Below are 27,087 nucleotides of genomic sequence, written 5' to 3'. Positions count from 1 at the left end.
TATGCAATAGCCATTAAGCACGTAAAGTATTGAATGTACTCACCATTTGTTTAATAACTTCCATTTCTTCACTCTTGCTTAAAGATCGAACATTATGAAAAAGAAACAGTGTCAAAAACTCTGGACCCAGCCATTGTTGGGTACTACTTCCAATGACAGGAGGTTCTGCCATGACCACTATTCTGAAAGAAGGATGGATAGGAAAGATTGACCTGCAAAAAAGAGTTTAAAAAGTTTAAAAAGAGTTTTACCTGTCTTAAGGAATAACAGATTTAATTTTTACAATACATGAAAACAAGATAAATTATTGTACTGAAACATATCATAGTATATTCACATCATTTGCAATGCAACTTTATTTTTTAAAAAAAGACAGACTCTATAAAGCAACTTGAAATTTTTTAAATTTACACAGTTTTTTTTATTCTCAGAAATGCACCCAAGTCTCCTCATCTATAACAAGACCTGTATGCCTCAAGATGGACAAGTATCACCAACTAAGCTGAAGTTTACTGTGCTGTATGTCTGAAATGGGTACATCTCACATTTCACGGACTTTTACAAGTGCTTTACTTAGAACAGGGTGTCTCATAGGCAGGGAAAAAAATAAGACAGCACTGCAGTATTGAGTAACTTACTCAATTAGACTGACAGAAAGGATGACACTGGAGAGATCTGCCTAGATACTGTGAAGAGCTGAATTTAGTAACAGCTTCGGAACATTTCCTTACAGATGTTCTTTGTGGTCCGTCTAACTTCTTATGTCTAACTTCATAACACTCCTGAAAGTTATGCTTCAAAGACCAAACCAATCTCTTCACCCTGGCTCATTTTAGAGTCAGCATGAAGAGACAGGTGTCTCCAGTGGAAGATTAAGATTTATCAGAACTTGAGAATTGCCATCCTGGCTCCTTAAATCAACCAAGCACAAAAGTCTAGCCACAACAAGTAGTCTGTCCCTCTCATATTCTTTCAGCACCTCCCCAACCATATCTTCAAAGACATCATAGTATAGATCATTATTTGCTTTAATCTCTCTTTGCCCAAAATTTTTTTCTAATACCGTTCTGAACTTCCCTTCTTCATCCTATCTGCATCCACAGCTTCCTGTGAAAAAACACGCACTGTTCTTGGCTCTAAAAGGTACTTTTATTGTTATTGTTTGTAAAATATTTATAGAATTGACATCCTAGCTTAAGTCAGGGTTTCCCAGTTCTCACTTGAAGATGTGGTAACTAACAGTCTCCACTGAAGATAAGGGGAACTTGCAACACAAACTTAAATATGCAACATTTAGATGGGCATTAAAAGACTGCTGCCTTGGATTTCGATATCTCTGCCTTCTTCACATCTTTTGTATCCCTTATTTCTGTAATATTTTCACCTCCTCTGACTGGGCATTCATTGGTACTCATTAATCAGCACACCTGCAAGATCACAGCATCACACAGAATCAGTGAATGGTCTGAGCTGAAAGCAACCCAGAAGAATTATCAAGTCCAACTCTTAAGTGAATGACAGATCTCCATACAGAGATCAGACCTGTGACCTTGGTGTTATTAGCACCATGCTTTGACCAACTGAGATGTTTTCCAGAAGTAGCACAAACAGTGGAATAACACATCAGATACAAAAGCTAGTCAAATTTTGTGCAGAAGGGCCTGTTTTCATCAACTAATTTTACAGCACTCTTTTTAAAACAGGGGATGTTCATTTGGAAAAAAAACAAGTGAAATTTGATTAGGCAGTTTATATTGCTGTTACCATGTCATTTTTCATACAAATTACTGAAGACATAAATTGACAAACCTACTGAGCACAGCTGGATCATCTGTACATCACAACAATAAACCTGTGATACAACAGGGCAATTACAGCAGTCTCTTCTATCAAAGCAAACAAAGGCAGTGGCATGAGTTATTCTCAGTGGAAAGTCATAAGCCTGGAAGCTACTCCCTGATTGATAAAAATAGAAATAGATGTCTGAAAACATCACATGAAAGAGAAACCAATGGGAATGTCACTGCCACTAAGCATAAAAGAAGGTATGGGAACATTAGCCAACTTTATTATAGAAGAAAACATTTCCTAGATAGGAAATACACTTTCAGACTTACCTTCCCTAACATTAGTAAGAAAAAAAGCAACTCTCCTCCAGATATCAATCAAATTCTGGCCCTTCTGCAATACCATAAGAGAACACATGAAGGACTCAACTTTTCAGATGAAGGAATCATATTTCATTTGTATCATTTCCTGGTAAAGGAATCGCATTTCTTTTGTATCACCTCCTAGTCACTGCCCTCAAAAGGCTTGGTGGGGACAGCCAAGGAGGGCATGGAAAGAAATGAGAAGAGAGGAGATGCAAAGTCAGGGCAAGCTAACTTGGTGATATCAGTTCAGTTCACTGACATACTCTCTAGACTTGGACAACACCATTGCTGTAGATTTCCAGGCAGTAAACATGAATAAAACTAATTAGCTATTTCAAAAGCCTATTGTTTGGAGCGATGTTTGCAATGCTGAATATGTCAGGCTAAGTGTATTATTAAGCTAATATCATAAATGACTTCGTTCTGCAGTGGTCTGTAAGTTCCCATCTTCCATCAGCACAACTGAAGAGCTTCAAAGTTGTTCCATCACATTCCAGATCAAGTCTCAAAAAGAATACAATATGGAGGAGCTCCTACATGGAGCTGCACTCCATAGAAAAGAAATCTTTGTCATGACAAGAAATCTTGTGGGTTTTACAGATGAAGTAAGTATGTCTTGTTAAAAACTTGGCATCTTTGAAATTAATGAGCCTCAAACACAGTGGGAAGATTTGATGTTAACTGATTCATGCAAAGAGTCTCTATCCTTCTCTCTATTACACATTTACTGACAGTACAGGCAGCAAGGCACTCTCCTGATAAAACGATTGTCCTTCTTTTGACATCACTGTTTAATTTCAGACAAGGATTATCACCATTGCTCTTACAATGAAAATCACACATATTGATCAGGGTGATTTTAGGAAAAGATTTTCTTGTTATTGACCATGGTTTTGAGCAATTGAAGCTTCTCATTAAAAAATAGAATAAAATAAAATAAAATGCAGAACTGCATTTTTAATGGCACCTTTTGTAAGACCAAACTGGTTTTGGTAATCTCTTCCCATAACATGATTTAATAAATGTAATTTTCTATCAAATTTTGTAAGTTGGGAATTATTGTAACACTAGGACCAAAATTACCTATTGTTATTTTCTTGCTGTTTCTTTTAAATTTCACCACAGTCTAACATTAACAGATCACTTTATCTTAAATTTCACTAAACTGGAAAAAAGCCAAACCCCTAAACAACAAATGAAATAAAAGCTAAAAAATGTAAGCAATTAAAAATTATATTGCTTGTTAAATTCACTCCCTGCCATACTTCATATTTATCTTATCTATTGTGCATACCCTTTCAATCTAACCACATGGAAAATAGCCCCAATGTCTGCAAGGCATTAAAACCACCCATACATTATGAGACACTTTTTTTAGTTTCTGAACTATCCTGTTATGTACCTACTCCTCGATTTTCCTATAATAGCTGCCTTTCTGCTCACCACACCAAGAAACTAGCATCTGTGTGTGTTGAGGGGGTATACTCACACAAACAGGTTACATACTGCATCCTAAGACAAACACTTTGCTGCTTGATTTGTAAAGGCTGTGTGCCACCTTTACAGTATGTGTCTCCATGAAGTAATGGTTGATTACAGAAGAAATTCTATATAGAAATCTTAGATATACACACTACTTGGACATACTTTCTCTTACTCTCTGCTCTGAACTTGTTCAGGGAAATGAATCATGAAGTTATTAAATGAATAAGGTATCAGCAGCTGTAATTTCCTTCTATGTAAAATATCTTTAAGGACCATCTGTCACTTTCTCAAGGGCAGCTTTTTTTCTTCTCCTTCAACTCATAAACATGAATTCTTAAGTTTCCTCAGAGGAGCAAATGTGTTCTATGACCATTTGCTAACTTAACTTCACAGTCAAACTGGCATAATAAAGAATATAGGAAAAAGGACTCTGTGGCCACCACTAGTTACTTTGTAGCTCAGAGGATTTCAACAGGCCAAGGACTATCTCAAAATGTCCCAAGAGCAATGCACTGCTTGCAATTGTCACTCCTGAGAGAGCTATTGTACCCACCAGGCTGAAGCTCTTCTTAGAACAATGCAAATTTTTCTACAGATGTAGAAATGTAATGAAATAATAGTGACCATATTACTCAATGACAATAATTAACCTCATTTAAAATAAGAATATACTTTATTAGCTCTTACAAAAGTAATAAAACTTTGAAATGTTGTCAAAAATAATCTAATCTGCACAAACTGAAAACAATCTCAAAACCAAACCTCTTTGTCCTGCACCTCTAATAACACCATCATGACTTCAGCATATTCACATTCTCTACTGTAATACTGTTTGCATTTGTACACAGAGGCATGTAATTTCTCTAGATCACAGTGTGATCTGAAATACCATTCCTTTAGTAAAAAAAACCCAAGCAAGCCTCTTGATCCTCTTCTTTCTCTTCTACTATACATATGAGTATTCTGAAGCACTATCATATGAGTGTTGAAGCACTGTAAGATTAAAGGCACTAAAACTGCAGGAACACATCATTATTCCCTTATTGGAAAATTAGGTAAACAATGTGTCACTCAAATATTGCAGATTCAGTCCCAACAAAACTGAGAATGACATCATATATTCTACAGGCCTGGCAAAATGCTGTCTCACTGAAATTACTTTAATCAAATCCAGCAAATCAGGATAAGTAAAGTTGTCTTTTATCTTCAGAAATCCAGCTAAGGCCACTAGTCACAGTTATTGGCATGCAGCAAGAGAGATTTCTCTCATCAATATGGAGAGCATCTCCCAGTTGTGATTTAGATATGAATTTGCCCAACCAATCTGCTAATAAATTCATATTACAACACACTCTATGTAGGTTCTCCAAAGACAACATATTGCAGGCAAAGGAGGGATTGTGAGCCCTGTTGTGATTAAAATCTGTGATTAAATCAGCTGTCAGTATCTCAGATATCATTTGATGGATTAATTCTGCTGGATTCTGCAACACTGGAAGGTACTGAAATTTGCAGTGACTGGTAACTACTGCTGAAAAGGATGAGTAGCAAAAACAAATACAGTCCTGGAATCAAACAGTAAATATTGACATTGCATCCTAGAGTCAGTTAAAAGGCGGTGATGTTTTCAGAATACAGAAGGCACCAAAACCAGGATAAGGTCTTGTAAGACCTTCAGTCATCAAGGGCTGATGAGAACAGTACCCTCTCTATAGAGGAGTTGTCCAGGGATGCTAGAGAAGCCCAAAGCCAAAACCAAATAAGAAGTTACATGTTTGCATTACTTTAACCTAGCTTTTAAAAATAAGTCATTACAGAAAACAAGGGCAAATTGAACACTTCACCTAGGAGGAGAGGATTATCAGCAAAATGGACTTCAGATAATTCAGGAGCAAGAATTTTCATCTGCACCCAAGATGGTGCTAAATGGTCAGACTGAGCTTCCAGATATAAGAATGTCTACACAATGGGGTATCCATTTGTTTCTAAGACTAAGTCCTACACAAAAATGCATTCTTGTCTAGTGCAACAGTCACCCCTCACTTATGGACTAGAGCGTGAAAGCTTACCATCAGTCAAACTGATAATTAAGAGCTCAGCAACTCAGAAACGTTATATTACAAAATACTGAGGTGGTTAGATAAAAGCAGTATATTGAATCAGAAGGAAAGAGAGACAGCCTTTCAAGAAAAGCAAAAAAAAACCCCAACTTTTGGAGCCTCCAAAGTAGCCAAAACTATGCACAATTACCACTGAACAGCTGAACCAAAAGGTTACTCAATGAGGCTGAAAAGAAGGAAAGTAGAAACAGAGGCGACACAAAGGAGAAGGGTCTACAAAACAATCATTAAAGAAGACAGCTTGGACAGTGCTTCTACAGATAACGAAGATTAAAGAGAGCCCACTGCCAAAACAGCCATTGTAAGAACAAAAAAGGATGTGCAGGACCCAGATGAAAATCTCTATTCTTGTGAGAGATTTGATCCACTAAGAGTGGCACCTCAGAAGATGAATGTGTAATGAACTGTCCAGGTTTTTGGAATATATTGGCAATGAACTATAAAGGGTACTAGGCAAAACAGTACAGCCACTGCCTTTCTGCCTGAAAGCACCTTGGTCAAGACCATGAACACAGAGCTGGGAGGAGACTGGCACAACAGATACATTTCATAGCACAAAGTCTAATGCAAAGTAGGGACATCATCTCAGATGGGCCCTTGGAGCTTTTTTGTTGCTCTTTTCAAAGTCTGTGCTTAAAATCCTGATAAACAGAACACTCCCCTCATATATACATAGTTCTTCACTCAAATAAAACAAACGTAGGAAATTAACATCTAGCTAGGTGTATGACCACTGCAGACTGGATAGAATTTGCAACAAGTAGGCTTAGAATGAGTTTGAGTTTTTTGTTGGTTTTGTAGGCGAAGTTTTTGCCTTTTTTTTTATAAACCCACTGTATTTTGATCAAAAAGGGAACCAGAAATATGGAAACAACTAGAAAGTAAAAGAAAAGCAGCTTTTCCAAAGGGTGGACTATGGAGGTCAAACAAAAAAAATCAGATTCAGCAAGACAATTGAGAGAAAATGAGTAGCACATCATGAATGTATCCCTGCTATAAACCCATCAGGCCTCTTCAAAGTTTGGACACCCACACACACTGCAGCATAAATATGAGCATGGATGTCTGACATAAAATTTCAACTGTCTTTTCAGAGGATAGATCCATTTCAGACTCACAGCATGTTCAGCTCCTTAGATATTACTGAATATTAGATTTCATTTGTTCTGACACACAACTAACAACATCCCTCCCTTTAACTAAAAATCAGTCAGCAATGGTCGATGATGTATCAAGTATGGCCTCAGAGGACCAGAAAAATTTCTATCTGTAGAATGTTTCTAGCAGACAAGTGGAAGTAAAGGAACAAAAAGAACAAGCATAATGGGTCCCAACCCATCCTTAGGATTTCCTGTCCCATATTAGTTGTAAATTAAATACCAGCTTTCTAGCTCATGAGGTAAAAGTGGTATTTAACTTCAATTTAGCTTTATTTTTCCAAGACTTTTAATAAAATGTTCCAAAATTAAGTACTACATAGCCTTATAGCTATTTTTGTACCTACTTAGAATTCCTCTTCAATTTCTAACTCCCTCTTTTAAAGGATATTTAATGTTTTCCTTTTAGTTCAAGTTTAGTGCTTGAACTAAACTCAGAACAGAACTCAGGAGGAACCTGAGGTTTAAAAGATTTTTCTCTTAACAATTAAAAGGAATCAGTTTCATGGAAGAGCATTTTGCAGTTTTTTTATTACACAAAAAATTATAAAATTGAAATGTTGTTTGCATTCTATAGTCGTAGCTGATACTTTACCTCTCCTGTAGTTTCTCATCAGAGAGCTGCAATTCTTCTTTTAAGTTTTGGTATCTATCTTCCCTTAACAATCTGGTGCCATCAAAGAGAGTCAGTTCTCTGTCATGTATTAGTCTGAAAATAAAGAATAAGCTCTATCTTATCTTTCATTAATTTTTATAACACATAGAACAACTAAGAGTGTTTTTAAAAGCTATCTCAGTTAACATACACCTCAGTAAAAAGAAAAAATGATACCAACTCAAGATGCATCCAGGCATGGAAATAAAATAACATATATAAGTTTTAGAGCATAGTCAGTCAACTTAGTTTAAATGCATAAGGTAAGAATATGAAAAATAAAATAATATATTAGCAGTGGAGTGTGCATAAATGGCATGAAACTGCTTTTTTGTTATGCTTGTATCAAGTAATACACTTTTATTTCTTGAAATGCTCTCTTTCATTTGGCTTTAATCATTAACCTACATACAGAGCCAGCTTTTATTTTGTGATATACAGAAGTTGATTAGCTATAATGCATTCACATGTCGAACTAAAAATCAGAAAGGAACGCTAAACAGATGAAAAGGCAAAAACACAGGCAAGTATAAATCTCTGTTCTGTCCATCTGCATATATATATAAAATAAGAGAAAAAAGAAAATGGTTTAGCTACAACCTGCTTTTAAAGCTCACGATGTCCTTTGATTTGCAAAAGGCAGTATAGCACATGCATATGAAATGGCATAAAAATGTGACCTGACAGTATAAATAATATTAACATAGTATTTGCTATTACTGTGTTCTGCAGTTTATTTTTTATTGAATTATGAAATAGTATTTAGAAAGAGATCTTTGCAATCAATATGAACTATGCCGTGTAACATATTTCATATTTTAACATGCTTGTTTAGAAGCAGAATACACTGTAAGTGTTTCAAACGTTTTCTGACATCTTGCATTTTAAAACTGTTGCACAAATATTGCTAATTTTTAGATTTCATAATTCTAGAATAAAATCTAGGTAATTCCAAAATTCAGACTCCGTACTTACAACTGGCTGAAATTTCCTGTATTATTTTAGGCTTACAAAGAATTGCTTCTGGTCTTAAGTAAAAAAATGAGTACAACATATTCTATGAAACTTCAGTGCTCGGCTTGATTTTTACAATATTCCTGAAGTTCCAAAGCCATATCCACCAGCAGGAGCTTAAGGTCTCGGTATGCATGAACTCAATACACACATCACGTGCACCCAACTTATCCAAGCCCACATCCTGACCTTTGGAGCACAGCTAGAGTGCCAGGGTTAATTCGATGAATGCCATCAAGAAGAACAAGCTTTCCTTCCAGAGCTGCAGTGACAAGTGGCGACGGTCTCCAAGCAGTGTCTCCATTTGGAAGAGTGTACCTTTGCTGTAGCAAATCTCTAGCTGTCATATCCTGCAAGTATCAGTCCATAAGAAGAATATATTTATGATCTACTCTCTTCATTTACAAGTACATGCTTTCTCCTTAAAAACTGCATTCTGTTCTTCCCAAGAATATAAGAAGATTAGCAGGAAATCTTCAATTACTTTTCCAAAGAGTATTAGAAATACACACACAAATCTACTCAAAAAAGCTAAATAGTCTTTGGAAGTTCTAGATTTGCCAATATCACCTCTTTGAAACAAGAACAAAAGTCTTTCTCCCCCCTGCCCCTTTAACAAGACAGAAGCATATGACAACCTGTACACAGCCCTGTGTACAGAAGGGGGCAGCAATTTACACCTGGAGCAAACAAGAATAATTTCTTTCATATGGAAGTCACCCGAAAGAGCAAAGATTTTATCATTAATCTTGAACACAAACAGCACAACATTGCACCTCTCAGCAGGAAAATGCAGTGGAAGCATCAGAGAATAACAAACACGGTAAGAAAGAAGCTCGTAATACAGAATTTATCAAAAGTACATAGCCTATCACAAAATAATGCTCAAGGAATAAAACCAAAGACAAAATCTAGTATACGCTCCAGCACATGTATTTTAGATGTTCCATTACAACAGGTAGAGAAACAGTTCCATTATAGCACTAGAGAAACAAAGACACGATAGTAATTTTGTGACCTGGAAGACTAAATTCCTTCCTCAGGCTATGCTGTGAACACAACCCCAAATCAGATAAAAACATCTTCTATTGTAAATGTAGTTTTTGCATATGTCTTTTTCACAACTACAAACCCCTTGAACTTTAAAGAATAAAAATAAAATACATTACGTCATATTGCCTGAATCATTTCCTTTTTCTACATTTCCTTAAAAGCCCTAAAATAACAGAACAAAATCTGGCTCCTTCAGTGCTTCCACATTTATCTAATTTAAAGTCTCAAATCCACAAAACCATACTGTAATTTTTATTGTTATACTTCTATTGTTTTACTGCTGTGGTCACTCTATCCTAGTTTATTAATGAATTAGACATGAAACATTTTTATAAAAGACAGAAAAATGTGGGTTTAGGATTTGCTTAAGAACTGTGCGTTCAAGAGCTAGTAAATACTGTAATGAATATTTAACTAACTAACTTGGATAATTCACCTCTAGAGAAATGAAACAACATACAGTATGAATTGACTGGGAGCCTGGTATGATATACAGTATGTTCATCTCTAATTCCAACAATGAGAACCATGCATTAATTTGCTGCAGATAAACTCAGAAGAGTATTTTGTACAAAGCAGTTTCTGAACTACAACATGAATACAACATTGTGATTTAAATGGTTGAATGAAATTTAGTTAAGGGATGATTAGAAAGGAATACCATTACTAACACCTGCACAGCTGTTGCAAGGAGCTTATTTTATGGCTAAGTACCTGCCCAGTGATTTATTGTTTTTATTTATTTATGTTAACCCATTTTTTAATAAATGCTATTCAAATTACTAAATATATTATATTAAAACTAATTTTATAATGCTCTAATGCTAAAAAGGCCTCCCTTTGGAGGGGAGGTAACTGAAGTATAAGATTTAATTATTCCTCTTATTTTGGACAAAGCAATGGCAACAATATATTGCCTTGTGAAACAAAAAGCTTATTTTAATTTGTAACAGTCATTATAACTTATGTGTTTTACATTTAATTGTTTATTCCCTAGAGCAGTTTGTATACAGGAAAAAAAAATGTTTAGGGGAAAAACCAAGTAGGATAACTTCTGTTGCACTCCCTCTAGCAGTTATACCAACACAAGCCTCCAACCTGGCCATTTTTCATGGCTTGTTGTACTAATCATGTTCTTGGCAATTATGTATTAAGAATCTATGTTTCCTGCTTTTCATGCCAATTTGGACTCATCATTTGTTAGTATTTCTCAAACAAAAAACTGGAAGGATTTGGTAAAGAAAAATTATGAGGTCAGGCAAAAAAAAAAGTCCTAGAAACAAAAACATCACAGTACACAAACACTAGTGATGTGCTTACAAAACTGTTTTTGCTAGGGAAGAAAAGGAACAAGTTGCTGGAAAAACTGTTATAAGATCACTTCGACTGTTACTTTTTTCCCCTCTGAAATTCTGGGGGGAGAAAATATTTTATTTTAAGTAATTTGGACTGAAAGTTCCCTAGCTACAGTCCACAAAGCATTAGCTGGCTACTGCTTCCCATTTTCTGTTGCTTAACTGCATTAAGAGACAACGTAAAAACAAACCTTTTCTAATCAGGATGAGTTTCCTTTCTCAGCAATTTACCTACATAGAACTGCATATAAGGAGAAATCCATATAATGATGTCAGATATCACAAATGAGACAGGAACTGCCCTCTCAGTCAACTGTTAGTATAAGAGATGATCTATGTTCCAAAAGATTTGCTTTAGGTAAATTTGATTCTCACTTCACAACATCAAAGCTTTTAGAGCTGCTTTTTTCTGAGAAATCAATATAGAGAGCTACATCTTTTCACACTACTGAAGTCCTTAAATCAACTTCAGTTGCAAAGAACGATAAAGCAAATATTAAAAGTAAAGACCATATACACATTTTTATATATACATATACACACACATATATAAAAAAAATCCAAGAATTAATTATTTCAGTCAGCCTGAGGAGAAACAGTCCTATTGCTACAGACCAAAGGTAAGTGTCCCTCTATTCATTTTTGTGCCTGCAAAAATTATCAGAAAGTAAATGAGAACCACAGAACAAAGAAAAGCCTCCTTAAGTTTAGAAATAGACTCAGGACAGTATGATGTCTCTCTGAAAAATACCCAGAAGAGCTTTTTTGAACAAAAGTAGAAAAAAGTGCTACATTTATAGCATTATCAAACTTTTCATAGTCTTAACTGCTGAATTAGTGTATGAATTTAAAATTTGTTCCATCATTAAATTATCCTATTACTTTGCTATGCAAAGCCTATGGTAGGTTATACATTTGAAGAAAAACAAATGCATTCTAAAATTCTATTTATAGCTCAGCTACATTCAATACTATTTTTATACACTGCTTTTTGTAAAAACTTTTAAGTTTATGTAACACATTGTACATTAGGAAACATATACATATACATATAGATACATAGGCAGATCTTACCTCTTGGCTACACAGGAATTTAAAGTGAACAAGCAGCTCTCAGTCATTTATTTGCTTTATTGATACTGTTTTGAGATCACCAAAGCCTTTCTATCAAACCCCTTTGCCCTCTGAGCTTGATCAGCTGGTAAAACCATAAGAAAGGTTCACTTCACTGGGAAATACTTCAAATCCTTTCCTAGATTTTTGTAGGAACTACAGATCTCTTTCAAAGAAAGATGTTTACTAAATAAATAGTTCCATTGTCAGCTCTGCTCATGTGACTCCAAAAATAAAGCCTTCTGCTCATATTAATTGAAGCCATACTAATTAAAGGTAGGAAGTTGAGAAACAGTGGCCATGTTTTTATGCAAATAATTATCTAATTTTGCTGGTGAATACCAAATATTCTATTGTGTCCAACAATATAAGGGTTAGAATGTGCTTGCCATTCAGTAGGTTTGTCAAGTTGCAGAAGTTATTTTTCTGGGATGCTTTAAAATTATGTTTACAGTGACAAGTACAGAGAAGTACGCAGAGTAGCTGGACACACAATTCTGTCTCAGAAACTATACACCTATTTTAATACACCACCATACAAAAGACAGTGGGCACTGCTGGCAATCCAGGTATATTACTATGAACATGACATAACACTGATGAGGATATGTAGCCCTGGAACCCAAATCTGCTCACACTCAGCCACGTTAAAGCATAAGAAAAGGGCAGAAGTCATCCGTCTGACTCCAGTTATGCAGACAGAGTTTCAAAGTCTTCACCCTTATCAGCTGAACCACACAGAGGGGGAAGGAAAAGCAGTGGGATCCTGTCTGGGGAGGTTCTCAACAGTGCAGGAAAACACAAAATGAACTGTCTTTTTTCATCATTATCATTACTTTTTCTCTATTGTATTTTCCTCTCACTTTTTCAACCCTTCAACCTCACCACCCAACTCTGTCAGTGTTTCTCCCTACATGGCAGCATACATTCAAATCAGATGCCACTGCCATTTCCTCCTTTGGAGGTCTCCATGCTGTCTGGAAAAAAATTAAAGCAGAAGAGGGATCAAAGAAAGAGACCAGTATATTACATTAAATCTGAAGCTAATATTTTCCTGCAGCATTGCCAATTATCACTTAGAACTGTAGATCCTGTTTCACTTAGAACTGTAAATCCTGTTATATTTGGTGTATTTTGACTCGTAAGGTCATGGGAGACCCTTGACTTCATATTTTCTTTAAGCACTTTCATTCCTCAGGGTTATGGAGAAAACCTACACATGTGATTCTCTGTGCGCAAAGCTAGCAAATTAATTAATTCTACTTTTAAATCTTGTAATTTTTCAGCTTATGCCATGAGGTTAGAGTGTACTACAACCTAAGACAGACAATTCTTTCCAAACAAGTACTGAGTGACCACTGGCTATGACATTGCTCTTAAGCCTGTCAGAGCTTGAGGCTTGCAAAAACGCCCAACACCTTTAGTGCTGTGAGAAAGTCTCTATTTGAGATCATATTTAAAGCATGATCATCATCAGATAGTTTCCTTACCTGGTATAGCATGATAGGTTCTATGCTATATCCCAGTATATCAGCAAACTCCTTTGCAATAACTGTTTTGCCACAGCCCTAAAAAGTTAAAACATATTAGTTAGACTACATTCTAAAGATCATGGGGAAGAAAGGAGAACAGAAATTTAAATTCTTACTTTTCCTCCAATTAAACACATATCTTTAACCATATGGGATTGCATCATTTCTGCCAACAGTTGATTATGGCTGGAAGTCCTTATGAAAGTATCTGACCGAGAACGGTTTTTTAACATTCCAGTTCCAGCTGGAACCTATAAGAAAAAAAAGAGTAAATCAAAATGCTAAATAAGCTATACTGTGATAACTCTAAGTTTCATATGAACTAGGTTATGCTTGTCCAAAACTACAGTGATATTTTGCTGATAATTGTCATCCATCAAACTTGAAACTGTCACAAAATTAAACCACCTATTTTCTAATAGCCAAACTCCTTCACCCACTCTGCCTGAAAATAAATTTAAAAATGTGAATCAATACAATTACAGCACTGGGGTATGCAAAGAACTTCAGGCTGTTCATGAAAGAGACAAATAAAAAGCCACCAATATTCACTGCTCATCAGAGATACATGGAAGAGAGCAAATATTGTTTTGAAAATCTGAAGGAACTACTTTGACCTGAACTTTGGAGAGTTTCAATTGTTAAGGTACCACATTAAGGTGGTACTTGCTCTACATTTCCACTTCCTGCTCTAGTCTGGAAACAGTTTCATCTGCAAACTTCTTATGCCCTCCTGTTCACAGAGCATAAGACATACTGCAGAAGTACTTTCAGAACGTATTACCTATATGTCAAATGAAAACAAAAATCTTTGCTTCAGAAAAAAACAGAATCAAGTTCCTACAGACTCAACTCTTCCTGAAAAATTCCCATTTGCTGTTATTCCCCTCTTAATTTTGTCACGGTACAAACTCTCTTAGGATATTCCTCACCAATGTTATTATAATCTGACTCCCACTAATTCACCTTCTTTACAGACTCTAGACTCTCCAAATTCAACATTGACTTCAAATTCTCAGATCAGCATCTGTTTCCTGAGTAAGAACTTATTTCACCACCTAGCAGGTCATAAATTTCATTGGAAGAAACTCAAACTAATCATATTGGATGTGATTACTTTGTTCCATTTTCCCAACATCCTGTGTCGGAACATTACCAAGCACTCATTAGATTTTATTTCAAGTGTAAACAAAGACAGACTATTGTTCTTACAAAAAGAAAAAGGGAAAGCAGCATTAAGAGCATCGTAAGTACTCTCCACTATTCTAATCCAATAAAACAAACAAAAAAAGAAATTGAAAGGCTTTTTTGTCATCCAAACTGCAATGATTCACATGGAGGAAACTCCAAGTTTATCTAGAAATAAAATCATGCCTATCAATAAACTAATATACCTGCATCTAAATGTGTCTCCAATAAATACCATGTATTATTCTAAAAAAAAATATATATATATTTTCAGTTGCAAATGACTTTTAGTATGAAGTGTGTCAAATTCCTGAAGAGACAAAAACAAGTTAGTAATTTTAAAAAACATATTATAGTTTGATGACTATATAAATTCATACCTGGAATGTAACTTCTTTTTCACCAATTTGGACAGTTACATCAGCTTTGAAGGGTTTGTTTCCATGTACACTTTGTACTCTAGTAATCTTCCTGGGAAACAAGTGATTTTCTGAATCTTGAAGCTCAAAGCGCTGTAAAATTCAGTTGTGAGGAAATTATTTATAAAATAAAACTCTGTGGTTTTAAAAACTGTTCCTTCTAAAATAATGCCAGAAGCAATTCATGATTACTAGTGTGTGAAGTCCTAAATCCATTTACTTCAACTTTTACTGCAGATACCTGTGTTCACATTTCTTGATGGCCTATATATTTTACATTTAAAACCAAAGCAGAGAGATTGTATACTTATTTAGACTGTAGTGACAGATGTAAAGTGACAATGTCACATGGTGACTTTGCCAAGTTCTTAGCCTGACAATCTAAAATAACACAAGAAATGAACCGTAGCATTTAGCATGTGCAATAATAGATCACCTACCTCTGCAGCTCATTATAATCAATTGTAGATTTAAACATCTGACTACTAATAAAAATAACCAGCAAACATTGCACTTGCTTAGTTCCATAGCTGTCTCATACAATGAAAATAGAAGACAACCTGTACAAATTAAACCTTCAGTATGTTCTGGTTATACCAAGGACATAAAACAGGACATATCTTTTCTCAATCCTCTTTCGAGCATAATGCTTTTTATTTTTTCTGTACATAGAAAGTACAAAAAACATTTTAAAAATGTTCAGTAAGGAGAGTCACATAGGGAACTTTATGCACAAAAAAATTCTAATAACTCAAACTACTGAATTCATAAAGCTATTTTATTCAACAGAGTGAAAGCTCAGTAAACAAGAGAAAAAGGAGTATTGTCCAACTCTCGAGAATTCTTAGAAAACAGAGTTTTTTTAACAGAAGTCATTAACGTAAAATCACTCTTAAAGGCATATAGTATTATTACTACTAGGATTCATAGCATTGCCTATTTAAGTTTCAAAAGAAAACTGAGATGGAGTTTTATAAAAGCTTTTTCTCTTCATCACTTTGTAAATTTCCATTCTGGAGCAAAAGCCTACAAAAATAATATATTTAAGATAAATGTGCTTTAGTAACGGACTGCACCAAAATATATTCTTATTGTAACAGCTGAGTCTACTTCAGATACCATTAAATTTTTAAACAACAAGAGAGGACAGGAATGCCTGCTGAGTACTACCTCCAAGTATGATTCTAAGAAACTCTAACTAGAATTCTGTGAAAGCAACTACCAAATGTTCTCACTTCAACCTTCATCAATAAATTGCAATATTCTTATTAAGTTAATGCATTTTAGACAGAGTCAAGGGTGCTTGTATACAAAATTGCCAACTGCTTGTACACAAAAGCCCTTATCAAGAAGAGAAAATAAATGTGAGTGAGCAAGATTACCTGCACCATACTGGATACTGGGTAACAGATTTAGAAACAGGAACAGCAGAACTTGTACACCAAGGTCTTGGGAGTTTAAAACTTCTACAGTCTTTTTTTGATAGGTTGCGGGGGGGGGGGTTGGGGTTGGGTTTTTTTGTTTGGTGGAGTTTTCTTTGTTGCTCTTTGTTGTTGTTGAGGGTTTTGTAGCATTTTAGACATTAAGTCAGGACAGTGAAAGAGGAATGTCTACGTGCAAATTGTTACTGAATTTACACAACTTAAATTCATCTAACTGAATTCAAATTTATCACATGTAATTACATAGATGTTGCTGAACTGAATAGTCTAGTAATTAAACAACCTCACACCTCTAGTAAATACCACACCGTCACCTTTGAACAGGAGCATCAAACAAAACTGCCTGTGGCTTTCAGACCAAGACAGGTCTCCTTGACACAGTTCTTCATTTAGAATTATGATAGGCAGAAATGGATTCAAAGTGGCATAAAATAGATGTACAACACAATAAACACTTCCTCTATAAAATGTTTAAGCTGATAGCTGCAAAGGAAAATGTATTTGGGGTTTGAGAGAACAACTACCCAAGTGCATTCAGTATCAGAAAATTTAAGAGATACTTGAAGAGCCAGCAGCAGGCAGCCTCATTGACTCAGAGGAAAGCAAAAAGAATAGATCAGTCACAAAAGCCAGGGAAGTGGTTTGGCAGCTCATAATCATCAGGCCACGTTCTGCATGCTTATGAACATGTGAGAAAAGGCAAACTGTAATAGTTAGGGAAAAAAGGAAGAGGAATGCTGACCACTTGGAAGCATCTAATGATTGGCAATATCTCTAAATGGAAAATGCAAAGAACACACCAGCAATCCAGCTGGTCAAAGGAACAGAGACCTTAAATGAGCCATAGCTGCAGATGACCACTCAGCTGAACCCACAAGGCAGCTAGGCTATTCAAAAGTCATCCAAAGGCTGGAAGATTCTGCATGGGAAGGAAAGAGGTTTTTCCACAGAACCAGAGGACTGAGCTGCTTCACAAGGAGCAAAATAGGAACTGCAAATGCAAGATAGGATGGATTGATAGATTAAGTTTGACAGATTCCACTACAATGGTACCGTATTGGCACTAAGAACATCTATTAATGCAAAACCCCAAAGATTATAAAATAGTTTGGAAGGAGTAAGAGAAACAAATCCTCCTTTAGATCAAAATTTGCAACAGAAATATCTTAGAAGAGAAAAGAATCCTGAAGAATTCTTTCTTGTCTAGACATGAAATAGAATTCCAGTCTTACATGCATTCCTATGTACTGTGAGGCAGGGAAAAAGTTTTCAATGAGGAGGTCAGGTAAGATTAAAATGGGTGTACAAGTAATACAAAAATGAGTAAAGGCAACAAAAAAAACCCCTTTTATTTGATATAAGATCAAGATAGAAAACAGAATTAATAAAAGCATGAAAATAATGAAGGGCTTTAAAGTGAAGATAAAAAGGGATATAGGCTAAAAGTGACTTGCTCATTTATTAAAACAAATCTATTCTGTATGTATTTTTCTAAAATCTCATTGAAAGATTCTCCTGATTAAAGGTAAAAAAAATTCAAACAGTGGGTGTTTCCAGCTGTGAAAAAAGGTGCACAAAACATGTGAGAATTAAAAGAGTAAAACCAAAACATCCAATGAATCTGGAGTAAAATACTAAACGTTTATGGGACAATGAAGAAGTAAGTATAGCAAATGTGGAGCCTCTTATTTGCCACCATGCTCAGCCAAAATGAAGCCAATGTGTTTTATAAAAGCCTCTCAGTTGCATATAGAAAACTCGTGCTGTGGGAAACACATCATACATGCTCAAGCTCATTGTTTGACAATGTTTTACTGGAAGCTGTTTTTCTTGAATTCAGTAATTTCTCCATATCTCAGTCTTGCAGAGAAAAACAAATACTTTTAAATCTAATTTTTAAAATTATATTTTCAGTGTTCATCTGTGAGTCAAAATAATTTGTCATGACAGTATTTCATGAAAGTGCAGAATAATTTTGAAGGCCAAAATTCCAACCAACTTATACTTTCCTTTGTTAGATCTTCTGAGTTAAGAACCACCTTTAAGAATCAGAATACAAATTGATACAGTTGCCAAAGTGCAGAAACTTCAAATAAGGGTAAACAAAGGCACATCATCAGAAAGTTTATTTTGGTACTTTTGTGCTGACTGTCAGTTGCAAGCTAGTGAATTAATGAATGCTGCAAACTGCAGCACTTGTACAAATGCTTTTATATGTTAAGCACCCCTAAAGACCACTGCTGATGCTGGATTAATGCGCAATCCTTAAATACCTTTTTTATGCTAACTAGTTTGAAACAAGGAACTACATTCGTATCAAATTAAAAAGCTGGCTGATAGACATCCTTTTTTTCTTCAAGATTATTCCAGGTTGGGTCTCATTAGAGAGGAATGGAGGGGCAGAATCCCCTGTCTCAACCTGCTGGCCAAGCAGCTTTTGATGCAGCCCAGGGTACAGTTGGCTTTCTGGGCTCAAAGTTTACATTGCTGCATCATGTCAAGTTCCATATCCACAAACAGTCCCAAGAAACTACCTTCACTCCCAGGGAAGGTGTGAGTCAATATGTCACATGATTTCATTGCTGTGAATTACAAGTAGCAAGGTGTATAAGAAAAGGATTTCTTCAAGTTGAAGATAATTTGGAAGACAATGCTTTAAGAATATGATCTCTTCAGGAAACATGCAGAGCGTCTAATAGCTGCCAAAACTACCTATTTGGCATAACCACTGGCTATCTCACTTCTCAGCTCCAAAAGTGGACTGGAAGAGAAGATATCCCGAAATTAGGGTATGTTATCAGCTATATTACTACATTCCCATATCTGCCTCTGAGTCTGACACCTAAATTTTACATTCCATTACCTGAAATTTGGGGTTTCTTTCTTTAAATGTTATCTGGTGTTAAGAAGTGATTGAATACACAAATTAATCCATCAATGCCAACATACTTCCAGAATTATTTTTTTCTTCAACTCTTGTTACCATCCAGTTAAGATTAGCATTTCCTTTTACACAGAAAGAAGTATTCATCTGCTGTTATTACCGGGACACTTAGGAAACACATAGAAAAGAGAAATCTTGCTTCTGCTAGACTCCTCTCCCTCGCCATCCTTAGAGAATGCAAAAAATAATCTCTTATTAAAATTTATACAGTTCTGGAGCTGCTATTATTATAACATCATTATAAACAGATGTTCCTCAATACAACCAGTTATTTTCTGCATTTCTTAAGGTTCATTGCTTAACAAGATTTGTGGTGTGCAAATAGAATAAAATTCCAAATAAGATTATTCGTATTTGTTGACATAGTAAGTTTGTGAAGGTAATGATGAAGAAGACGTTGTTCAAAAAGAGGAAAATTAACACGGAAACATTTATTAATGAGGTATTTAAAAGTAGATTATTATTGAGAAAGAAAATTTTATGAGCCAAATCAATCTGTCTTATACAAGGAGCAAAAGCATGCATAAAGTTAAAAGAAAATGAAGCTGATGGTATTGAACACAAAGACATTCACCACCTGTAATTGAAGGAATAAACAAAATGAGAAAGTATTTAGAATAAAGTCATATTAAGATAGAAGCGACTGTTACTGCTCTAGTAAAGTCTATTTCCACACGGATGATTGTTCTTATAGACAATTTCAATCACCCCAAACTGTGGTGGAAGGAAAGCATGACACAGAACCACAGAATGGGTCAGGTTGGAAGGGACCACAGGGGGTCATCTGGTCCAACCTCCTTGAACAAGCAGGGTCATCCTAGAGCAAGTGGCAAAAAATCGTGTCCTTATGGTTCTTGAATATCTCCAGCAAGGGAGACTCCACAACCTCTCTGGGCAATCTGTTCCAGTACTGGATTACCCACACAGTAAATAAGTTCTTCCTCATATCCAGGTGGAACTTCCTGTGCAACAGTTAAAGGCAAGTGACAAATTACTTCAGTCCTGCACTTCACGCCATATTAACTTACTCAGAAAAGTGGTGGATAGGACCCCACAAGAGTCAGCTTTGATGGTTCAGAAAAGCTAGCAAGTCATTCAGGATAGCCTTCTAATCAAATGCAAGGACTGTTCATCCCAAAAGTGAGGAAGACAAGTAAAAGTGCAGCCCAGTTACATAGGGAATACAGGACTGAACTCCAATGCAAAAAGGAGGGGAGAGAAGGGGGAAAGAACGCGTCAGCAGGGATGGGCTGCAAACATTTCCCTGATGCATAAACTTGGTTTTAGGGAAACCAAATATTTGCTAACTACCTTGTTGGTGATTTCCAAATATGAACACAGAAATAATATCTAATTTTCAGGACTGAAAGAGCTGGTTAAAATGCTTTAATGCTAATTTTCAGCACATATGTAACTCCTACAACACATTAAAAAGTTAAAGAAAGCTTAAGTTTTCAAAGATAAATTAAATAACCCATCATAATTATTGGCTTTGTAAACTACTTTTAGACATGGACAAACTGACAAAACAGATCTGACCAACAACTAGAAACAAAAAATAACACAGACCAAATCCAGAGACGACCACAATCTATAATCATGCAATACTAAATGTACTTTGTGCATGCGATATCTAGTCTTTTTAGAATCCCCTCTTAAATGTCAAATGCCAGAGGTTTTTTTAAGCATTTGACTACTTTAACCATACAAGTAACTACTTCCAAATTAATTAACCACTTATTATATAATAAGGATTTTTCTGTAGTCTTCAACTGAAAAGTCTAAATATTCCAAAGATCCTAGAGGTTTCACCTTTCACTATTATGCAATTAACTAGTTTATGATGTTTTTTTAAAATACTGTTATGAAAGTTTTAACCATCAGCAATAATGCAGCCATTTAATTCACCTAAGATTTATGTTTTTCTTGGAACTGATCACCCAGAAGAACACCAGGAGCTCACACCTGTGGCCCACTGGGGCTGGAACACGGCACTTTCCAGCAAAGGAGGGACTGAGAGAGACTGAGCGAGCTGAGCTAGCCCCCACGATGAGGACTCTCTGAATTTGCCATCTCTTCAGAACAGAGAGAGGTTCCATTGTTTAATATTATTCATTTTTTCCATGTTTGTGACTACTTTGCTTGTCAAATAGACAGTCTTTCCACTTTTCTCAAAGGAGGTTTACCTCCTAAGCCAGCTGGGGGAGCAGCACTTGAATTTGCTTTCTAGAAAAGACCACTTCCAAAGTTTCCTCCCAAAATTTGCCCCAAACCAGGACATACCATTAGTCAGGAGAACTATTGACATAATTCATCACTCCCTAGAATTATAATATATAGTTCAATACTTACTTTTAACATGTCTTTGACTGCAGTCCTGCCTTCCTTTCCAAGGAAAAGATTATAGGGGTAAAGCCGGTCAATAACATGTTGGACTGACATCATAGGAAAGGAATCCTAATTAAAATTTTTAAAAATTTGAAAAAATTATTGGCACATTCTGTCACCAGCCATTAACTCAAAATTCTGCAGAGCTTTGAACTTAAAATAAGACTGTAAGTGCAATATACAAAGGACCACTACAAGCAGTATTTGACTAAGTGTTGAAACAGGCACTTCTCAGGTGAATTCATTATAATTTAAACATCCAAAGTAGATAAGAAGAACTACATCCTAAAAATTATTTTCTTTCTTGTGCTTAAATGGAAGCTATACTGACTGGCTCAGATACCTAAACACAAATATGGCCGAGAGACAAATCCCACCACAGGTAAATGAGTTCCACAGTACTACTAGAACAGAAATCATATGACAAGAAATCTTTATTTCAATAATGATCTACACATTCACAGCAATTTTATAGTATTTAATTTTGATTGTATTATATTGTACCAATTCTACTTAACAAATCAGTTCATAGAAATTTCTGAACAGTTTGATTAAAACATTAAAACTATTTTGTTTTGAAAACAATAACTAAGTTTGCTTGCACTACCTACAGAAAAAAACCCCAAACTTATTTTTTACTATCTCCTTGTTAGATTTAAGTACTAAGTCTTCTGTCAAATGCTGCCTGAACTAGAAAAAATATCTGACTATTCTGCTGCAGCAATAAAGAGAAATGCATTTATGACTACTGAAGGCACTATGCATAAAGCCTTTCCTAGTAAAAAAAGTGTTTCAAACTCTCTAAATTAAGTGTTGATTGTTTGCTTCAAAAATTACATACAAAATTTTAAGGACTACTTGTGTGTAATACTAGTGGTAAACAGTCATTTGACTAGCACTATCTTTTTAAGCCTTCATCAAAGCAAATAAAACAATTCAAATGAAATTAACTGATTTTCAGTTATACACTTGGATTTACATAAGCACACAACTGAAAGAAGAGTTCCTTGGAAATGAAGCCAGGAGACGCATATTTTATGAAATGCGTAATTTAATTTATAAGCAGTAATGTTATTTATAATGCTCCAAAATAATAATAAAAAAAAAAACTCAGTTAAAATAAACCATTTATTGCACTATATTTAAAGTATGGCTTCAAGGATCAGGGAACCCTTTATTGCATTTTAAAAGGCCTCCATCTGTATATGAAAACATACCATGTAATTTTTCCACATTATCTCAAATTAGGAATAATTACAATGGAATGTAATATATATAGAATATAAAATAAAATAAGCCTCTTCAGAACAACACCCTACCAAAAAATTCCCCTTTTGTCAGGCAGGAGTTCTCAAACTAAGAGATTATGTTTTGGAACTGTGTGACTCTATGACAGAAGATAAGAAACTACTCATCACAATGCACTCTCTTCACACTTTTAAACAATTAGACTAACTGAACTAGAAGCAGAGTATGGCACTTACCCAGCACATAAAGGAAAAATGATGTAGCTTGAAATCGCTGAGCACAGCTTAGAAATCCAAGTGATTAAAACTAACTCTAAAATAAACAGTTTCCATTTACCTAAAAAAGACACTGTCATACAATGGTAACACTTCACATTCTCTAATGCAAAATAAAATGCTTCCTTCACTCCATAGTTTAGATAATAGCTTAGGGCTCATTTTCTTTCTGTTACTCTGAAAGCCATCTGGCATTCATTTAAAAATAATTTTTCACTTTGTGGCTCAAAGTCTAAAAAGTTGCAATTGATTTGAAAATCCAACAGTATTTTTTTCCCAAAGCCTTCAAATACTACTTCATTTCACTGAACTTGAATTTTTATTACTTCTTAAATAGCAAATGCAGGACCCCTAATTCAGAAAACTAATTCTGTCTGTAAGTATCCAGCACAACTGAGGGGATTGAGTACTGCAGTAACACAAGTAATTTATATGCTTTAATGTATATAATCCAATAAAATATGTAGGAAGTGATCTGCTGCTGAGCAGCACTGTAGGTAAAATGACTGCACATGAGACAGAGAACTATCCAGAGTTCCTTCTACAGACACCTGCACCTTGGAGAGTGGGTTTGAGAAATTCTCCTGGCATTTTACCCTCCTGGGTTGACCATACCTTCCTGCATGCAAAAGGGCACCCACCCCTCTCTCTTTATACAGATCTCGTCCCTGACTTCCTTCAGGAGGCACCTTTCATGTTGCCTTTGACTTTTTACCATGTAATTATATAAAGTCCAAGGGACAAAGGACTATCCAGGAAAGCAGAAAAACTGACACAGCTTTAGTCCTGACCTGTCACTGTGAACTCCACAAATGTACAATTCCTATTTCCCTCTGGACTTAGCTGTCAGGAAGCACTGCATCTTCAAGTGTGCACAGCCTGCATCTTCATATAATCCTCCATTTCTGTTCATTCTGAATCCACCAGTCAGCCCAAATGAACCTAATCTAGGCTTCATCTCATAGAATTTTAATTCTTTCCTATGCCCATATTTGTTTTGGGTCCTTTAATGTGTCAGTGGAGAGCAATAGGTCTTTGTAATGCAATCAATCTGATTTACATGTCTAACATTAAAATCCAAAGCAGTTTTAGGTTGTGGTTTTTATTTTTCTGCTACCTCAGTGCCAACAGATATACTGTAGATGCCCCGAAGTGATGTAAGGTGATTAACCAGAGGGAGGAAAAAAAATAAATTGAGCACTAAGATAGATTTAATAACAATACAGATCTTATGTCATACCATACTTTGTTCTTCAGTATTATGCTATATGTTTGGTTAAAGTAACATCCAGAGATATCTGAGACTTTTCTCCCTGAAACTATTCTTAGATTTTTGAGGTTTTTTTTAAATATTCATGTTAATCTTCTTCGAACAACATGAATAAACCAGATCTAATTCTGAGAAATTTTAAACCCATACAGTTTCACAGCACGTGTATGTACATACCAAAATCTGAACTGCAGCTGATAAGCTGTCTAAAGGAAAATCTGGAAGTCCCAGTGTAGAAGATTCTTGAGAGCAGAGAGTTGTAGCAAAAGACAGGAGCTGAGAAATTCTGCATATGAAAAAGTAATTACAGAGTTTTATACATGCTATCTGTATTTAAAATGCTAAAGCATAAGAAGTTAAATATAGTGAAAGATGCTGAAACTACTTCTGAGTGCACACAAGTAAGATGTGACCGAAGTTCTAAAGCACTAAGGATTCACTGTATGAAAGCTGCATATAAAAAGCTGTGCAAGCATATGCCCACACATACTAAAAATTTCTTCACTTCTGGCCTGTATGCAGTGAAAGAGACACAAACATAGCATGGAATCCTGAAAGGACATAGCTTCTTCATTCATTTTTTTTTTCATTTTGAAAAATTACCTCTCTGTGGAAATGTTTGATCCAATTGAATATAATAGCTGAAGATGGTCCTGGAAATAGAACATAAAATCACAGAGTAAATTAATTTTGGCGTCATACTGTGGGTCAGAGGTCATGATATGAAGCATTTTCTATCTTTCCCTCTAATTAAGACATGAGGATTCTACTAACTCCTTGACACCTAATTAATTTTATTTAAGAATTAAAAAAAAAAATCAAATTCTTTCTTTAGGGCTGTGTCACAGAAGTTACTTCTCTGCTGCAGCATTCTATGGGAACTCTAAGACTGCATGTCAAGAATTTATTATTCAATACGAAAATATGAAAAATGCACTTTAAGACAAATTTGTTACCCAAGAATTCTTTTCAAAAGCGAGGTTAAGTAAAACAACATCAGGGTCTTATCTCTACTCAGTACAAATGGTCCAGTCTTCTGCTACCACACTCACCTTAAAGGGCAGATGATAAACATCTCTAGCTTGAAATCGAGAGCGAAGGGGTGGATCCAAAGGGTTACCAGAGTATTTAGGTACTGGCAGTCCCAAGGCTATCACTCGAAAATCTTCACTAACGCGAACAATCTTCCATGCATCTAACTCTGATTTTGTATGCTCCTAAATAAATTAAAACAAAGCAACAAGAAGACAAAAACCCACATTGTGTCATTAAAAACTTATGATGACCAAGCTCCAGCTCAGCTAAAGGCCCCAGTCCTCCAGCCTAAATGCGGTAATGTTCTCAAATGTTCTTGTCTTTCATACAGAGTGACTAGGAAGACTTGAACTGGTCAAATCTGTGGATGATAAAAAAAAAGGTTTTCAAAAATGAACACAGAAAAAAAAGATTATTTAGGTATAGCTTTCAGACCTGTAGCATTCTGACCAAAAACCCCCAGAGATGATGGTGCCTGTTGTAATGTTACCTTATATCTTGTGAAAATGTGCAGATACAATACTCTTTTTACAAAGAACAGAAAACAAACTGACCACAAAATATATTTTATTCTAAAACATTAGAAGTGTGTTACAATGAACAAGTTTGTTTTTCTTTTTTCCCTCTCTTACAATTGTGAAGGCAACTAAAATCTCCATTTCAGAAGCTTGATTCACAAATTATTATATGAAATAATATAGAACTAGTCTCCTTCATGAGGACATTATACGTTGTATTATGTCAAGCAAAGGATTCTTTGCAAACAAAAATGCTCTTTATCCACATCACAGTGCTCCCTGAAACTACACATGAATACATTTTCTTCAGACCAAAATGCTCAGTAATTATTCCCATATGAGAAGTGAAATTAAACACTGGTTTACGTAATACAATAGTCCCCAAACAATAAAACAACAATATTAGATTGAGTATTGTAGCAAGAGATCTATTTAATTCATATACTATTATCAGTGTGCCTGAGGCACTTGTTTTGAAACATTTAATCATTAGAAAAGTGTTTAAAAGGAAGAGAGACGTTTTACAACAGAATATAAGTTTGAATTCTCATTTCCATTCTTTAAATGCAATTACATTTTAAAAGCTTGTTTTTGAAATATAATAATAATGTTTCTAGCAACTGCACCTATTGATTAAATGTTACAAAAAATTTTTTGAAAAGGCATGGATCAGAGGAATATTAACCACAGATGAAAGGCATAAGAAATAATGATATATTTTCA

At 35.2% G+C, this 27,087-nt stretch overlaps 1 protein-coding gene across 1 annotated transcript in view; it reads right to left on the bottom strand.

The window, feature by feature from the left end:
• VWA8 (von Willebrand factor A domain containing 8) overlaps window positions 1-27,087 on the bottom strand; it is a 182,847-nt gene that overhangs the window by 118,252 nt on the left and 37,508 nt on the right. Inside the window, exons 6-15 of the mRNA XM_014890712.2 lie at window positions 25,864-26,028; window positions 25,415-25,464; window positions 24,989-25,097; window positions 21,983-22,087; window positions 15,206-15,337; window positions 13,754-13,888; window positions 13,596-13,673; window positions 8,774-8,934; window positions 7,511-7,624; window positions 44-212 (exon numbers count right to left, since the gene is read on the bottom strand). Of these exons, the coding sequence (XP_014746198.2) occupies window positions 44-212; window positions 7,511-7,624; window positions 8,774-8,934; window positions 13,596-13,673; window positions 13,754-13,888; window positions 15,206-15,337; window positions 21,983-22,087; window positions 24,989-25,097; window positions 25,415-25,464; window positions 25,864-26,028 (1,218 nt within the window). The remainder of the gene's footprint in view (window positions 1-43; window positions 213-7,510; window positions 7,625-8,773; window positions 8,935-13,595; window positions 13,674-13,753; window positions 13,889-15,205; window positions 15,338-21,982; window positions 22,088-24,988; window positions 25,098-25,414; window positions 25,465-25,863; window positions 26,029-27,087) is intronic.

Source organism: Sturnus vulgaris, chromosome 2 (assembly GCF_052056855.1).
Source record: "Sturnus vulgaris isolate bStuVul1 chromosome 2, bStuVul1.hap1, whole genome shotgun sequence".
Lineage (NCBI taxonomy): Eukaryota > Metazoa > Chordata > Aves > Passeriformes > Sturnidae > Sturnus > Sturnus vulgaris.
The sequence above is the reverse complement of the archived record's forward strand: the minus strand, read 5'-3'. Positions and strand labels throughout refer to the sequence as shown.